The sequence below is a fragment of the Bolinopsis microptera genome, chromosome 2 (genome assembly GCF_026151205.1).
Source record: "Bolinopsis microptera isolate Bmic1 chromosome 2, MBARI_Bmic_1.0, whole genome shotgun sequence".
Lineage (NCBI taxonomy): Eukaryota > Metazoa > Ctenophora > Tentaculata > Lobata > Bolinopsidae > Bolinopsis > Bolinopsis microptera.
Window position 1 is genome coordinate 6,600,685 of NC_087073.1, and position 13,239 is coordinate 6,613,923.

A 13,239-nucleotide genomic window follows, 5' to 3' on the forward strand; every position below is an offset into this window, starting at 1 on the left:
CGTCACGTTGAAAATAAACCGAACAAAGCTGATGAAATTTAAAGCTATAAAGTTAAGTTCGATATTAAAAAGTTGGGTTACATGTTGTTTTCAGCAGTAATAAGGTAGGTTCATAATTACTGAGAAGTCACATATCTATAATATAAGAATTTTTTTAATTCGTTCTAGAATAGCATAGGAATATGTGAACTCGCAAAGTGTGCCCTGGGAAACTGACGCATCACTACAAATTCCAACAGTTCATCGAACTGAAAAGCGCTACTAAGAAACTATAAACTATAAGCTAAGAAACTATAAGCTAAGAAACTATAAACTCACCGAAGAATTTGTTTTCAGCCATGTTTTCGTGTTGGAAGATGGTGACATTTCCCACTGCGAAGCCAATGTTGTCACTTCGGCCGTCAAAATCAAAGTCAGTAGAACGGTATATCTTGTTCGCTTCGTAAAGATGCAGCAGGAGCTCTTTAGTTGTGGTTGCTCGACTTCCTTTACCTGGAAGTGGAAACATAAGGGTTAAGTATTAGGAAACACTAAGAATACAGTAAAACCCCGATTTACCGCAAACCCCGATTTACTGCGGGTAATTCCTTTCTCCCGAAATTCACTAAATTTTCTCCCCGAAAATTTTCTTTTTTTTCCTGACAGATCTTTCGAATATTTTTCGACAATTTTAGTTTTTTGTCGTCCTAAGAAAAATACAGATTCTATGAATTGTACTCTCAGGATATGAAACCAGATTCCTCAGTCTTCACGTCTCCCCTAAAGTTGATACGTCTTATGCTATCAAAATCGTCGGAATCGGTATTGCAGGCTCGCCCTGAAGACATACTCTGTCCAGGTCTGGTGATTTCTTCTAGATGTCTCGAGCAGTTATTCCTCAGATTCCAAATTGTTTAGCACCCGAAGAGGAGGGAAGCCGCTTCTCACCCTTCTTTTACGTTAAGATATGGGTTGACTCCGGTCAATGCAGTGGACTTTATTGACTTGATAAAAAAAGAAGTCAATAAAGTCCAATGCATTGAAAAGAACATGTAGAAAAAAAACTGCATTCAATAGCCCGCCAAAGTTTGAGGTTTACCTGTTATTACTAGTAAAACTTAGACTTATAATTATTGCTCTCCTGAACATTATAGCGTAAACCCCAACTTTTGGAAAAGACTGGCCACACCCATCTTTCAAGAACAAAGGTAAAATTCAAAATTCTGTTACATAAGTTATTTGGGTATTCATCCAAGGAACACCTGTGCCAAGTCTCAGGTCCTGGGATGGAAGTTCTTTAACCAGGTGTAGCCAGTCCACACCCTGGCTCCATAATAATATGAAGGACTTGCTTTAATTCTTTAAAATAAAAGCTCGAATATGTGAAAACTGGAAAATATGTGTTTACCCCACCCCCCCCCCCCCCCTCTAGCTTTAATTGGGATACCTTTATTTAAAGTTAGTAAATTATATTTATAGATTATTGTGAATTATCATTCATGAATATTTGTATCTGTTAAGTTAGGTTTTACTGTATTAGGAAACACTAGGAATATTAAGAATATATAAAGCACTTGGGCTTAATTGGGATACCTTAAATTGAATTCAGAAGTCAGTGAATTATAGACTATTGTAAATTATTATTCATGAGTATTTGTAAGTTAAGTTAGGTTTAATACAGATTCTATAAATTATATACGTCTTCTCTGGATATTTGATTACGTGTCCTCTTCAAGCACATTATATAACAATTCACACTTTACAATAATGCACTTTTCTTTGTTCTCACATAATCCTTTTCACTTTCACAGCAAATGTTGCAATTTCATTAGTTCATTTTGTCGGTATGAAGATGTCAACGTATAAATTAGCACTTCAAAAGAATTGTGGCAAGTACTGTAATTCACAGAGACCATAATATTATCGTGATAACAGCTACAGTACCTACCTATGCTACGTTATGCGGAGGAAGAAGAATATTGTGGGGATTTAAACAAAATCTCATTTTGAATTTTGATCAGATCTTGAAATGAAAATCTTCGGGTTAACAAATAGAACAATAAAAAATTCAATGGCAAGATTCCACTCCGCTCACAGAGGAGTTACCGATATAAATATCAAATTTAATTAATTTAATAGTTAATAAGTCTGCAATAAATGCAATTAATTTAAAGACTTTGAGCAGGAGGTTTTGTTAATGTCGGCTGATACTTGCATTTATCTCAGGTGCATATTAATTAATGCTATGTACAAAAAAGTAAATTCTTATCAACAATTCTCACCATTTAAGGTATAGAATATAAATTATCCGAGTTTCTCTCCTTAGTATTACATTATTACTCGCCAATAAATTAAAAGCAACAAAATTTGAAGTAGAAGTTAAAGACAACTAGTAGTAGTTTAAGTAGTAAAAGACAAATCAAAAATAAATAGATAACAATATTTCCATAACTTTAAATAATGAAACAGCATAGAAAATGGTAGACTTTACATTAAAAGGTTTAAACTTATCATCAAGCAAAAACAATTACAAGAAGAGGAGAAGAATTACATACCTATATGTTCGAAGAAGAGGTGATCTGCAGCGAGCAGGACAGCACACGTTCTGTTCTTCAAACTGTCCAGACTCTTCCTCTTGTAATTGTAGACTGCGCGCTTTGCACGTGCAGTCTTATCAGCACGTGCAGACTTATCAGCACGTGCAGTCTTATCAGCCCCTACAGAGGAGAAGATTCAATATCAGAAACCGCGGAGTCCTAAAACAATTAACAACGTCATGACTCATGGTACTTACAATTTTGAGTTCACAGATTTGGAGAGTGATGGATATGTTTCAACGCTAATAAATTCGAAACGTTTAAATTAACCTACGTAGGTTCGTACGTAGGTTCGTACGAACATAACAAGTAAACGTTTATCTACGGACGTTTCAGACGTAGCAAAATAATATTCAAGAATATTTTGATTTAACCCTCAGACGCAACTCTTATTTAACAGCAGTTGAACTTAAAATGTCTACAATTTAAAGAAACAAATTCACTGCCCTCTGATGACAGATTATGCACACTTTAGTTAAGCACCATCTCAACATCCCACCACAGATACATAAAGGGCACACACTAGGCAGTACCAGACTTTAAAATACGCCTTCCCAGCTGCCGGGCTGTATTTTAGGGTCATTATGTAAAATACTGTTCCCGTAACATTTGAACATTAGCGCGGCCTATATCAAACTTCACTCACCTGCCCGCACTTAGCTAGCTAAATCTAAGTACTGTAATTTGAATTTGGTAAATATCGGTTCATATTGTGTACCTGAAATTTACAAGGCAAAGTCTGCAAGAATTAACTTAAATATGCAATTAAATAGATCGAGTGAAATGTTACAGAGTTGGCGGAAAAAAGCAAGGGATGTTTGATAACTATAAATTCTAGGTCACCTTATGTCCACTTATTTGTTGAATGAAACAACATGTCGGCCTATATCAAACTTCACTCACCTGCCCGCACTTAGCTAGCTAAATCTAAGTACTGTAATTTGAATTTGGTAAATATCGGTTCATATTGTGTACCTGAAATTTACAAGGCAAAGTCTGCAAGAATTAACTTAAATATGCAATTAAATAGATCGAGTGAAATATTACAGAGTTGGCGGAAAGAAGCAAGGGATGTTTGATAACTATAAATTCTAGGTCACCTTATGTCCACTTATTTGTTGAATGAAACAACATGTTCCCTCGACTAGAACTAGGAGATAATCTTCAATATAACGTGACAAATGAACTACTATATTTTTAATGTAAATCAAACTAAAATATGTCCGGCATGCTGTTAGGAGCTGGTCAGACCAAGACAGCCACATTCCAATTAATACTTTCCAACTGTATCAAGTTAACACTTAACAAGTTAACTTCAAACATGGATTAGTTTGTTAAATATTGAACGTGTTGAGATGCAATATAACTAATTTTCCCGAACATTGACAGATAAGCATTGACGGATGCGTTTAGCCGCGTGTTTAATTGAAAAGCAGTGCAGGAGTATGAAATTAAAACGATTCTTGTTGATACAGAGTTGGAAGAATTAGTCTGTATAAAAACGCACAAATGAAACGGAACGTTGCAAAACAGACAGCAAAACCAACTCCGTCGAGAGGGATTATAAAGACACGAGACGAGAGGGATTATAAAGACACGAGACGACTCTTATTAGTTATTATATATATATTAGTTATTACCGAAGGATTTAAGAAAGTGCCCGGATCCCAATCTTGGGCAGGTGCAGGGTGGAAATTGTGGTCCTGGAATGTCATTAGTCAGCAAAGAGAGTGATAACTATAGAGTGATAACTATCTCGTCAGTAAGTGCGAAGATATTTCTGATGATATTAGCTGTTGGTTTAGGACGGTGAGCCGTGTGGGGAAGCGGAGATATCTTGTTTCACTTAAACATCCAGCTATTAGAAGTGACATTAGCACCTTCCTCCGAGTGATGAATCTTATATTAGGGGTCATGCATAAAAACTAAGGAGTTGTTGAGTAAATACTCACTAATAAATGAACTTAGGTTTTCCTGAGTCTCAGATTTAGTATTCATAAACGTCGAGCCGCCCAACTCATACTCCGACTATACCCAACCTTGAGTACGACTTGAACGTGAGTGAAAATAGTTAAAAACTAAGTTTGAGTAATTGGGGCTAATTTCCGGTTGTCTTATTATTGGGTTTGAATTGTTTTGACTGATATCGAAATTACAATAGATTGGCTCAAGAATGTACAATAGGAAGTTAAGCTAAATGCTAAATGAGTAGTCAATTTGACTATGTAACCATAGTTGGTTCGTGCGCACTAAACGCACTTTTAAAACCGAACGCACTTTACGCACGAATTTTTTTAAACGCACTTTTAGATCTGTTTTTAACAAGTCAGTGCGTGGGCACGGAAAAAGTGGAGAAACTTGTATATATCCACGGTAATCTGCGCAATATCAGTGCATCTGAAAAGGGTACCGCGACAATTGACCCCCGACAATTGACCCCCTATGTATTTACACTGGGGTCAATTGTCGCGATATCTAGGGATTAGTACGACAATCGACCCCCCGACAATTGACCCCCGACAATTGACCACCCCACAATTGATGTAATTACACTAGGGTCAATTGATAGGGTTAGGGTTAGGGTTAGGGTTAGGGTTAGGGTTAGGGTTAGGGTTAGGGTTAGGGTTAGGGTTAGGGTTAGGGTTAGGGTTAGGGTTAGGGTTAGGTGTAAGGGTTAGCGTCAGGGTCAGGGTCAGGGTCAGGGTCAGGGTTAATTGTATTAAATTGTATTGTCGAGGGGTCAATTGTCGGGGGGTCAATTGTGCGGTAACGCACTTTACCGCACTTAAACGCACGAAAAATCTTCACGAACTAAATGCATTTTTCCTGGAAAAGTAACGCACGAACCAACTATGCCCATAGCCCAATTATTCCTAAATTTTGGGTCAAATGGACATCAATAGGCAAAGCCTTAAAAACAGTTAAAACCTGAGATGTGCAACTGTAAAGGGTTCATCATAAGATCATATAACCCGGTAGATTATAACAAAGCTCCGTCAATTGTGCTAACCTTAATTGCAGGCCGGAGTACGAAAACAGAATCAATTAAGGGAACACACAGCAGGCAAGCAAAACGTTCAAACAGTTATCACAATTACTGGATTATATTATGAGCGGGCCGATTCTTGTCCGTCCCTCCCTAGCGGCCAATAGCAATCGTTACGTCACGTGATCCAGATCCGACCAATCACGTAACAGGAGCATCGGACTGTTATCCTATGTTTACTTTTCTTATCTGTATTTGACTTTCTTATCTGTTGAGATGGTAGATTGTACAAATCAACCCCGAGAGAGAGTCAGCGGATGACGTCATTTCATTTCTCAACAAAACAGTGCGATTAGTGATTAGTTTATAATCTCACTGTTTTGAGAGCTACTAACAACACACTCAGTGCGATTATAACAACACTTTCATTTCCCTGCCAGCGTCTGGGATACAGTTCACTTTCACTTTCACTTTCACTTTCACTTTCAAATTCCACTCTGAACTACACTTAACTTTCCCTCTTTCACTCCGAGCATTTTAAATATACAGTTGTATTGCACTAGTCCTTTCTGGACGATAGTTCACTTGCAAACTTTCACCGTCTATTCTAGTGCGCTTTATTTTAACCTCCACTGTCTGTACTACTTTAAAAAATATTGTCCTTCAGCTACACCGTCTGTAATTCTAACAACAGTTCACTTCAACCCCCACTTGATGAAGTAAGGTCCACAACGAGTCGTATACCATCAGCGGGATAAATCTTAATAAGCTCAAATATCATAGTGCATGAAGGTGCACTTATAGCGAAGCCTTACTGTTAATGCTGACCGTTTTACAAAGGAGGTCATTAATCCTTCCGAACTTGTCACGTCGCACGATAATATCTTTGTGTACACACAAAAAAAATAATTTGAGCTAGCCTGATCGTTTATTGAAAGGGAATTATTATGATGTACCGCGACTTGTTCCTAAGTTCCCAAGTTCAGACACCATTATTCATTGTTTTTCGTCACAATACCCCTGTCTAGTGTCTAGTCATCAAACATTGATTATAGTTGTGGCTACTCCTAATTCTTGTAGTTTTGCATGGTCTCCAACATCTGCAGACTGCAGGAGATTGACAGTAAGGGCAGCCGGGTAATATCACTTACGCAATCGTAGCATAAAGTTAGGTAAAAAGCTAGCTTAAGGTTGGTCAGTATTCTTTAGACTTTATTCTCTTAAAAGAGCTGCCCAAGAAGTCATCGAGAAAGAACCATGATCAGATCAAACGATCAGATTATTTAAAGACCTATCCATTTTAACAGTGAAAAAAATGTAACTTTACAAATGAAAAATAAAAATAAAAAATAAAAATTATTTTTGAATTTGAGAAATTCAGCATGGATTTCTCATTTTCGCAAAAATTGTCCACTCAAACATCATTTTTTAACCTGAGAAATTCAGCATGGATTTCTCATTTTCTCAAAAATTGTCCACTCACATATACCAAATTATTCTTCATATCAGTGCAAATGTGGTCCAAAAATACTCAAAATCAATTTTTGAGAATGAGTTTTTCGCCTCTCCTGGAATCTTTCTCAAAAATACTCAAAAATAATTTTTGAGAATGAGAATTTGGCATTTTCGTCGGGACTCTCAAAAATACTCCCCCCTCTACAGGACAAGAGGTATGTGATAATGCACTTTCACGATCAAACCGTCCTGTAACGCGGACTTCGTTATAAAGCGGACCTCGTTATAACGCGGTTATTTGGTCTAAATTCTTCCCTCCTTCGATGCGCGATATATTTATAGCGAGGTACTACTGTATTTGCAGAAATATTTGAGCTGTTCATAACCTACATTTTATGGCAAAAATCTTCGTGGTCGAATAATATGTATCTAGCCTTTAGGCTACGTGGTACTATGAAGCTCCAGCCTGCATGAAAATATGTAGAATAAGTTAATACTTGCAATAGCAAGATGAAATGTTGAAATAGACAAAAGAAGTCGAGTTAGACAATATCACAACCTTGTAAACCTACAATTAGTGTTCTATCCAACTCAACAGATCTCTATCATCAGTGCAGAGTTAATGTGCATCGGCTCCCTTTCGGGGGCACGTAAAGAAACCCATTAGAGTTTGATTAGATTGAGGACATTTACCGTTGCCGGGTTCTGAATCTTAGTAATTGCAGATCTGCACCAACCACCGTAGTAGGACCAATAAAGAGAATTACAAGGAGGGGGTATCAAAGAAATTAGTTGTGTTTGAAATTAACCACAGATATTGGGATCCTCAGAGAGAAATATAGAATGGGACTTAACGTTCTAAATACGTCTGTTAGATAGTTTTACAGCTTCAATACCTTTTCAAAAGAGAAGTGAGAGGTCTAAGTCGTCTCCGCACTTCCGAATTATTGGTGAAAACTTTGGAAGAAATCTCCTTGTATTTGAAGTTTTATTAAGCACCCATTCTTTTCTTAAATATCAGATTGCCTTAATTCTTCGGAACCCACTACTCAGCATACATTCTGGCTTTTAACATTTGAATGAGGACCTTAACAATAATGATGAACGCGGAAGTATCATTAAGATGCTACTGGAAGTAGCGTTAACAACAGTATGAACTAATAAAGTTAAACCATAATTATGTAGGCAGGTTACACAATAAGTTAAATATCAGTTACAGCTGACCGGCTGACGTGGTATTGGAAACCTTCCGGCTCTACCTGGTATTGTTAAAGAATTTCCGACCCGTCTTGAGACGAAGTTCAGTCTTGAATCATGGTCATTCATTTATTTATTTAGACTATTGAGGTTAAGTAAACAATCAGTGAATCAAAAATACCTCAGCATAAGTTATGTTGCAAAAAGTAACAGACTATTAATTCAGATTTTAAAATCAAGCACAAGTTATAAACCCAAAATTAAAAACCTGATAGCATTCATTTGGTGACTGGTCTGTCACCGAAGTTAACCAAATTAGGAATAATAACAGGAACATCATGTGAATTTTACTCATGTAACATGTTCCAGGAACATGTTACATGAGTAAAATTCACTCGTGAAATTATAAAATGTCATTAACAACCAGGTCATTGTGGTTGTCTTATAAAAGTCTAAAGATGAGTGTTTTATTTGAGCTGTGTTATGATGGTCGTGACGTTTATATAACCAGTGCTCAGTATTTTCTTAAATTTCATTGGCTCCTGTTTTATAATGACGATAAAATATGGTAGACAGATTATGAAGATGTTATATCAGAATTTGGTCAGAAGATCGACAATGCGAGATGAAATAAAACGTCAAGAGCTAGACGGACGTGTTGTTGATACGATAATCTCACAACCTTGTAGCGCGATTCTATAACCTTGTAACTAATATCAACTTCGGTGTTATTATTTACTGAATCGCGCTATAAGACCGTGAGATTATCGTATGTAATTAAACGAGCGAGGTTGACGAAGTGAGTTTGGTTTGTTTCCTAATCGCATAGTGAAATTCCTGTATTATACAGGGGGGCCAAAAGTCAGTACCCATACGTTGGCCTTAATTTATTATTAGTACATATGCAGAACATCGAACTAGAAACCCAAGAGTGTTACTGGCGAGACTAACGACACTGCTACTAACACTACTACACTACTACACTACTAACACAGCTACAGTTTTATACTGGGTACTTGATTGATTGAGGAGCACTACCCAGAGGCATTACTCGGCACTAACGCCTTAAAATCTTTAATTACAATCAAATATAAATATATCAATATGCACACAATGTATAAAATATGAATAATGTATACAAATTAAAATATGATTACGCTATTAGCAAATTTGAATAGTACTACTATTAAGAATTTCTAAATAACTCTTATCTCTTGACATAAATTTAGAACAGCGACACAGGGTCTGAAGAATGCGCGGTGATATTTTTGTCTTGTAAATCAAAATGACAGTGAAATTGCGCGGTAGCGATAGCATTGTAGAAAATGCTCGAAGATAGTCATATTTCGTTATGAGGTTAAAATTTTGTTGCTCGTTATTATCAACGTATGTTGTACCAAATTATTTAAATTTCTAAAAGTACGAAATTTGAGTTGTTCCAGTCCTTGTCATCCGGGTTAAGTGCTTGTGCAGTAAGCACATGCTTGCTGACTGTAGACTTGAATGAATTTAGGAATTTGTCTTGTAGGCAAGTCGTGACATATTTTATGTCCTTGTTAATAATGTTGACTGTTTTGTTATATAACTTAGGCCCAATGTAAGAAATGCTCTTGTCTGAATTACATAAACGGTTAAATGGTACTGCAAAGAACTCAGGTTCTCTTCTAGGTGCGTTTAAGTTTAAAACAGTGAACATTCTTATAATATTTGGTGGTGCAGTGTTAGAATAAACTTTGTGCATTAAGCATAATATACATTTAGCTATCACGTTCGGTAAAGCTAATACTTCTAGTTTATTGAAAATTTCCTTTGTGTGTGAAGGTGTACTGTTCAGATCTTTGTCATAAAAATAGCGGTGGTATTGGTTATCTGCAGCGCGAATGCCCTTTTTCTGGGCCGAGGAGACTCTTTTAACGGAGTTTAGCGATCTTGTTCCCCAAACTGTGCAGCAGTAGTACAAGTGAGACTGAACAAAGCTGTTGTATATCAACTTGAGTGCTTTGTTAGGTACAGAGCCTTTGAGTTTGTAGAGTATGCCCGCATTTCTAGATACTTTAGTGGCTAAATGTCTAATGTGGTGGGCCCAATTTAGCTTGGTATCAATGATCACGCCAAGAAACCTTTCGTGATCACTTTGCTTTAATCGTTCACCTCCCATGTAAATTTCTATATCCTCAGTTTTCTTATTTGTAAAGATCATATATTTAGTTTTGCTAGCATTTAATTTAAGCCCGTTATTAGTAGCCCAATCAATTATCAAAGTCAGAATCTCATTCACCATTGCATTAAGTTGTTCAAATGTATCTGTACTTATTATTAGGTTTGCGTCGTCAGCGAAATAAATATGTTTAGCTAAATTACTAATCTGAGGAAGGTCGTTGATGTAAATTATGAAAAGAATTGGTCCGAGAATGGAGCCCTGTGGTACTCCGTAGTTAAGTTTGAGGTGAGAGGACTTGCAGTTGTTGACGCTCACGTATTGCTCTCTATCGGTAAGATATGAGTGAAACCAAGATAAAGCCAATCCCCGAACTCCATAGTGCTCAAGTTTTCTCAGAAGAATACTGCTGTCAACCATGTCGAAGGCCTTGCTGTAGTCCAATAGAAGCAGTGCTGTGACCTGCTTTTTTTCTAGTGCCCTGTGGATATGGTTTTGGGCTTCTAGTAAAGCATGTTCACAGCTATGCCCAGCTCGAAATCCGTATTGAGAGTCAAATAGGATTTTCTCTGTCTTTAAGTGATCTAATAGTCGCGCTTGCATAATTTTTTCAAAAATTTTTGAGAAACACGAAAGTAGTGAGATAGGTCGATAGTTTGAAACTTCAGCACGTGACCCACCTTTGTGAAGTGGAATTACTTTCGCGATTTTCAATTGATGTGGAAACTTCCCCTGATGTAGAGACGCAGAGACTAGGCAGCTAAGCACTGGCGCAAGTATATTGCTCACTTTTTTCAGGGGAAGTATACTCATATCAGAAGTCGACTTAATCTTCAGACCCTTAACTATTTCAATTATTTCTGATGCGGACGAATCTTCTAGATTCATGCTCCGCTGGCATTTGCTATCTTGAGTTTCTGTTACGATAGTCCGGCCCTCGGAGCATACGAGACCATTTTCTCTCTTAAGAGTCTCAGCTATATTGCAGAAATAGTCATTGAAGCTATTCGCAATTTGCTGAGAATCTGTTATCTCGCTCCCATTATAGTTAATTTTGTTTATCTTGATTTTGCCTTTTTTCTTTCTGTTTAACAAGTTATTAACCATTTGCCATAGTTTTCTGCTGTCGCTAGAATATTTTGTAAAGTATGCGTTGTAATATTTGTTTTTGGCCTTATCCACGTGTTTATTCACAAATTTCTTCATTTTCTTGTACCTAATATCATTTTCTGTGGTCGGGTTTGTGACAAAATCTTCATAAAATTTATTTTTGCGATCACATGCGCACCGTAACCATTCTTGGATCCACGGCTTTGTGTTTTTACGGCGGCCTGGTTTACTCTTTTTTGCCTTCATTGGGAAATTTCGGTCGTAAAGTTCACTATATTTTTTCTCGAAAGCCTCAAATTTTTCATCTGCAGAATCATAGTTATTAACCAAGTTCCAGTCTACGGCAGAAATGTCGTTCTCGAACTTTTTGATGCTGTCATCGTTTATTACTCGAGAAGATGTTTCTGTTGTATCTTCTTGAAGTTTACAACTGAGCCTATTCTGATCAACCATAATTGTGACAAAAGTTGCCAAGTGGTCAGAGATTGATTCAGAAATTACTCCCGATTTTGTAACAGCGTGGCAATTATTGACAAAAATATGGTCAATGATAGTCGCACTGTGATCTGTGACTCTAGTTGGTCTTGATATCACAGGAGCGAATCCGTGCTCTGCTAAAGTGTCCACATAGTAACAGAGTCTATTCTCCCGTAATCTAGTAGGTCTATGTTAGTATCACCGGCCAGTATGATATTTTTGTTTCGATGTCTTGCTAAGTTACGGAGGAAAATTTTCAATTGTTCAAGGAAACCATTCAAGTCCCCATTTGGAGAGCGATATACATTACAGATTAACGCGTTTATACGTAGAATTATTATAATAATAATAATACCTCCAGAGCGAGGCGGCTGCAGGGTTCTAACAAGCTGTGAGTGTAGAATGGGCTCCTGGCTACCTCTATACATGACACTATCATACTCAGAGCCTGGTAAATTGTGGCGCAGTGCTGGCTCCACGTGATACAATATCCCTTTCAGGTGCACTCGACCAACAAACTTATCATCTTCGTCAAGGTAGCCTGTAGCTGAAGACGTTTTATCCCCTGAAAGTTTCGGTTTATTTTTTGATAATTTAACACAATCAAAAAGTTGGCTTAAAGTGTTGAAAGCGCAACATTTTTTACCTGGCATACCAATCAAATATTAGGAACCTGTAAAAACAATCAGTGAGTATGATTGAACAAACCTTTCACCTGACCAGATAGCAACGTTTCGCCCCAACCAACATCTGCTGTATTATGGAGGTCAAGGGTTATTAGCCTGAAACAAGACATACGGTGTAACTCTGAAACATGTTATCCCTGGCCAGATTGCTGTATATCCAGTTAATGTGCCAGTTTCAGCCCAAATCGGAGGGGTCGGGGGGGGGGGGGGCAAGATCTTAAAGTTTTTAAATTGCACAGTGCACGCTGTGCGCCATGAATTTCAAAACAACGAAAAAAGTTTGCTGAAGATTATATTTAAATCATGAAAATTACTAAAAGTATATTGGGACCAGCTGTATATAATGCAATAAAATATCCCCGAAAATAATTGAAAATAGCAATATGTCATCAAAAATCCCCAAAAACCAAAATAAAAGCATATTTTAAAAGATCAATCCCAAATTGTTCACTAACTAATAAGTGATAACACGTGACTAAAAAACAATCAACACTTAACAACTGTCAGCTAAAAAACCTGCCTGTGAAATAACATGTTTAAACGGCTCATTTCGAATGCATTCCTATAGTTCATATTATTTAGTATTAGAATTTA

General features: G+C 37.0%; 2 protein-coding genes across 3 annotated transcripts in view; one reads left to right on the forward strand and one right to left on the reverse strand.

Moving 5' to 3' along the window:
- LOC134826729 (disintegrin and metalloproteinase domain-containing protein 10-like) overlaps window positions 1-13,239 on the reverse strand; it is a 28,541-nt gene that overhangs the window by 12,857 nt on the left and 2,445 nt on the right. Inside the window, exons 3-6 of the mRNA XM_063839218.1 lie at window positions 12,668-12,741; window positions 12,315-12,524; window positions 2,535-2,696; window positions 319-492 (exon numbers count right to left, since the gene is read on the reverse strand). Coding sequence (XP_063695288.1) covers window positions 319-492; window positions 2,535-2,696; window positions 12,315-12,524; window positions 12,668-12,741 — 620 coding nt within the window. The remainder of the gene's footprint in view (window positions 1-318; window positions 493-2,534; window positions 2,697-12,314; window positions 12,525-12,667; window positions 12,742-13,239) is intronic.
- LOC134811050 (fatty acid hydroxylase domain-containing protein 2-like) overlaps window positions 1-13,239 on the forward strand; it is a 52,892-nt gene that overhangs the window by 12,378 nt on the left and 27,275 nt on the right. The window contains exon 1 of one of the 2 annotated variants that reach the window (XM_063817758.1): window positions 6,472-6,475. The exons of the other annotated variant lie outside the window; for it this stretch is intronic. The gene's annotated coding sequence lies outside the window, so the exon portion shown is untranslated. Of the gene's footprint in view, window positions 1-6,471; window positions 6,476-13,239 lie in introns of those variants that run through there. 2 annotated transcript variants of the gene reach the window in all.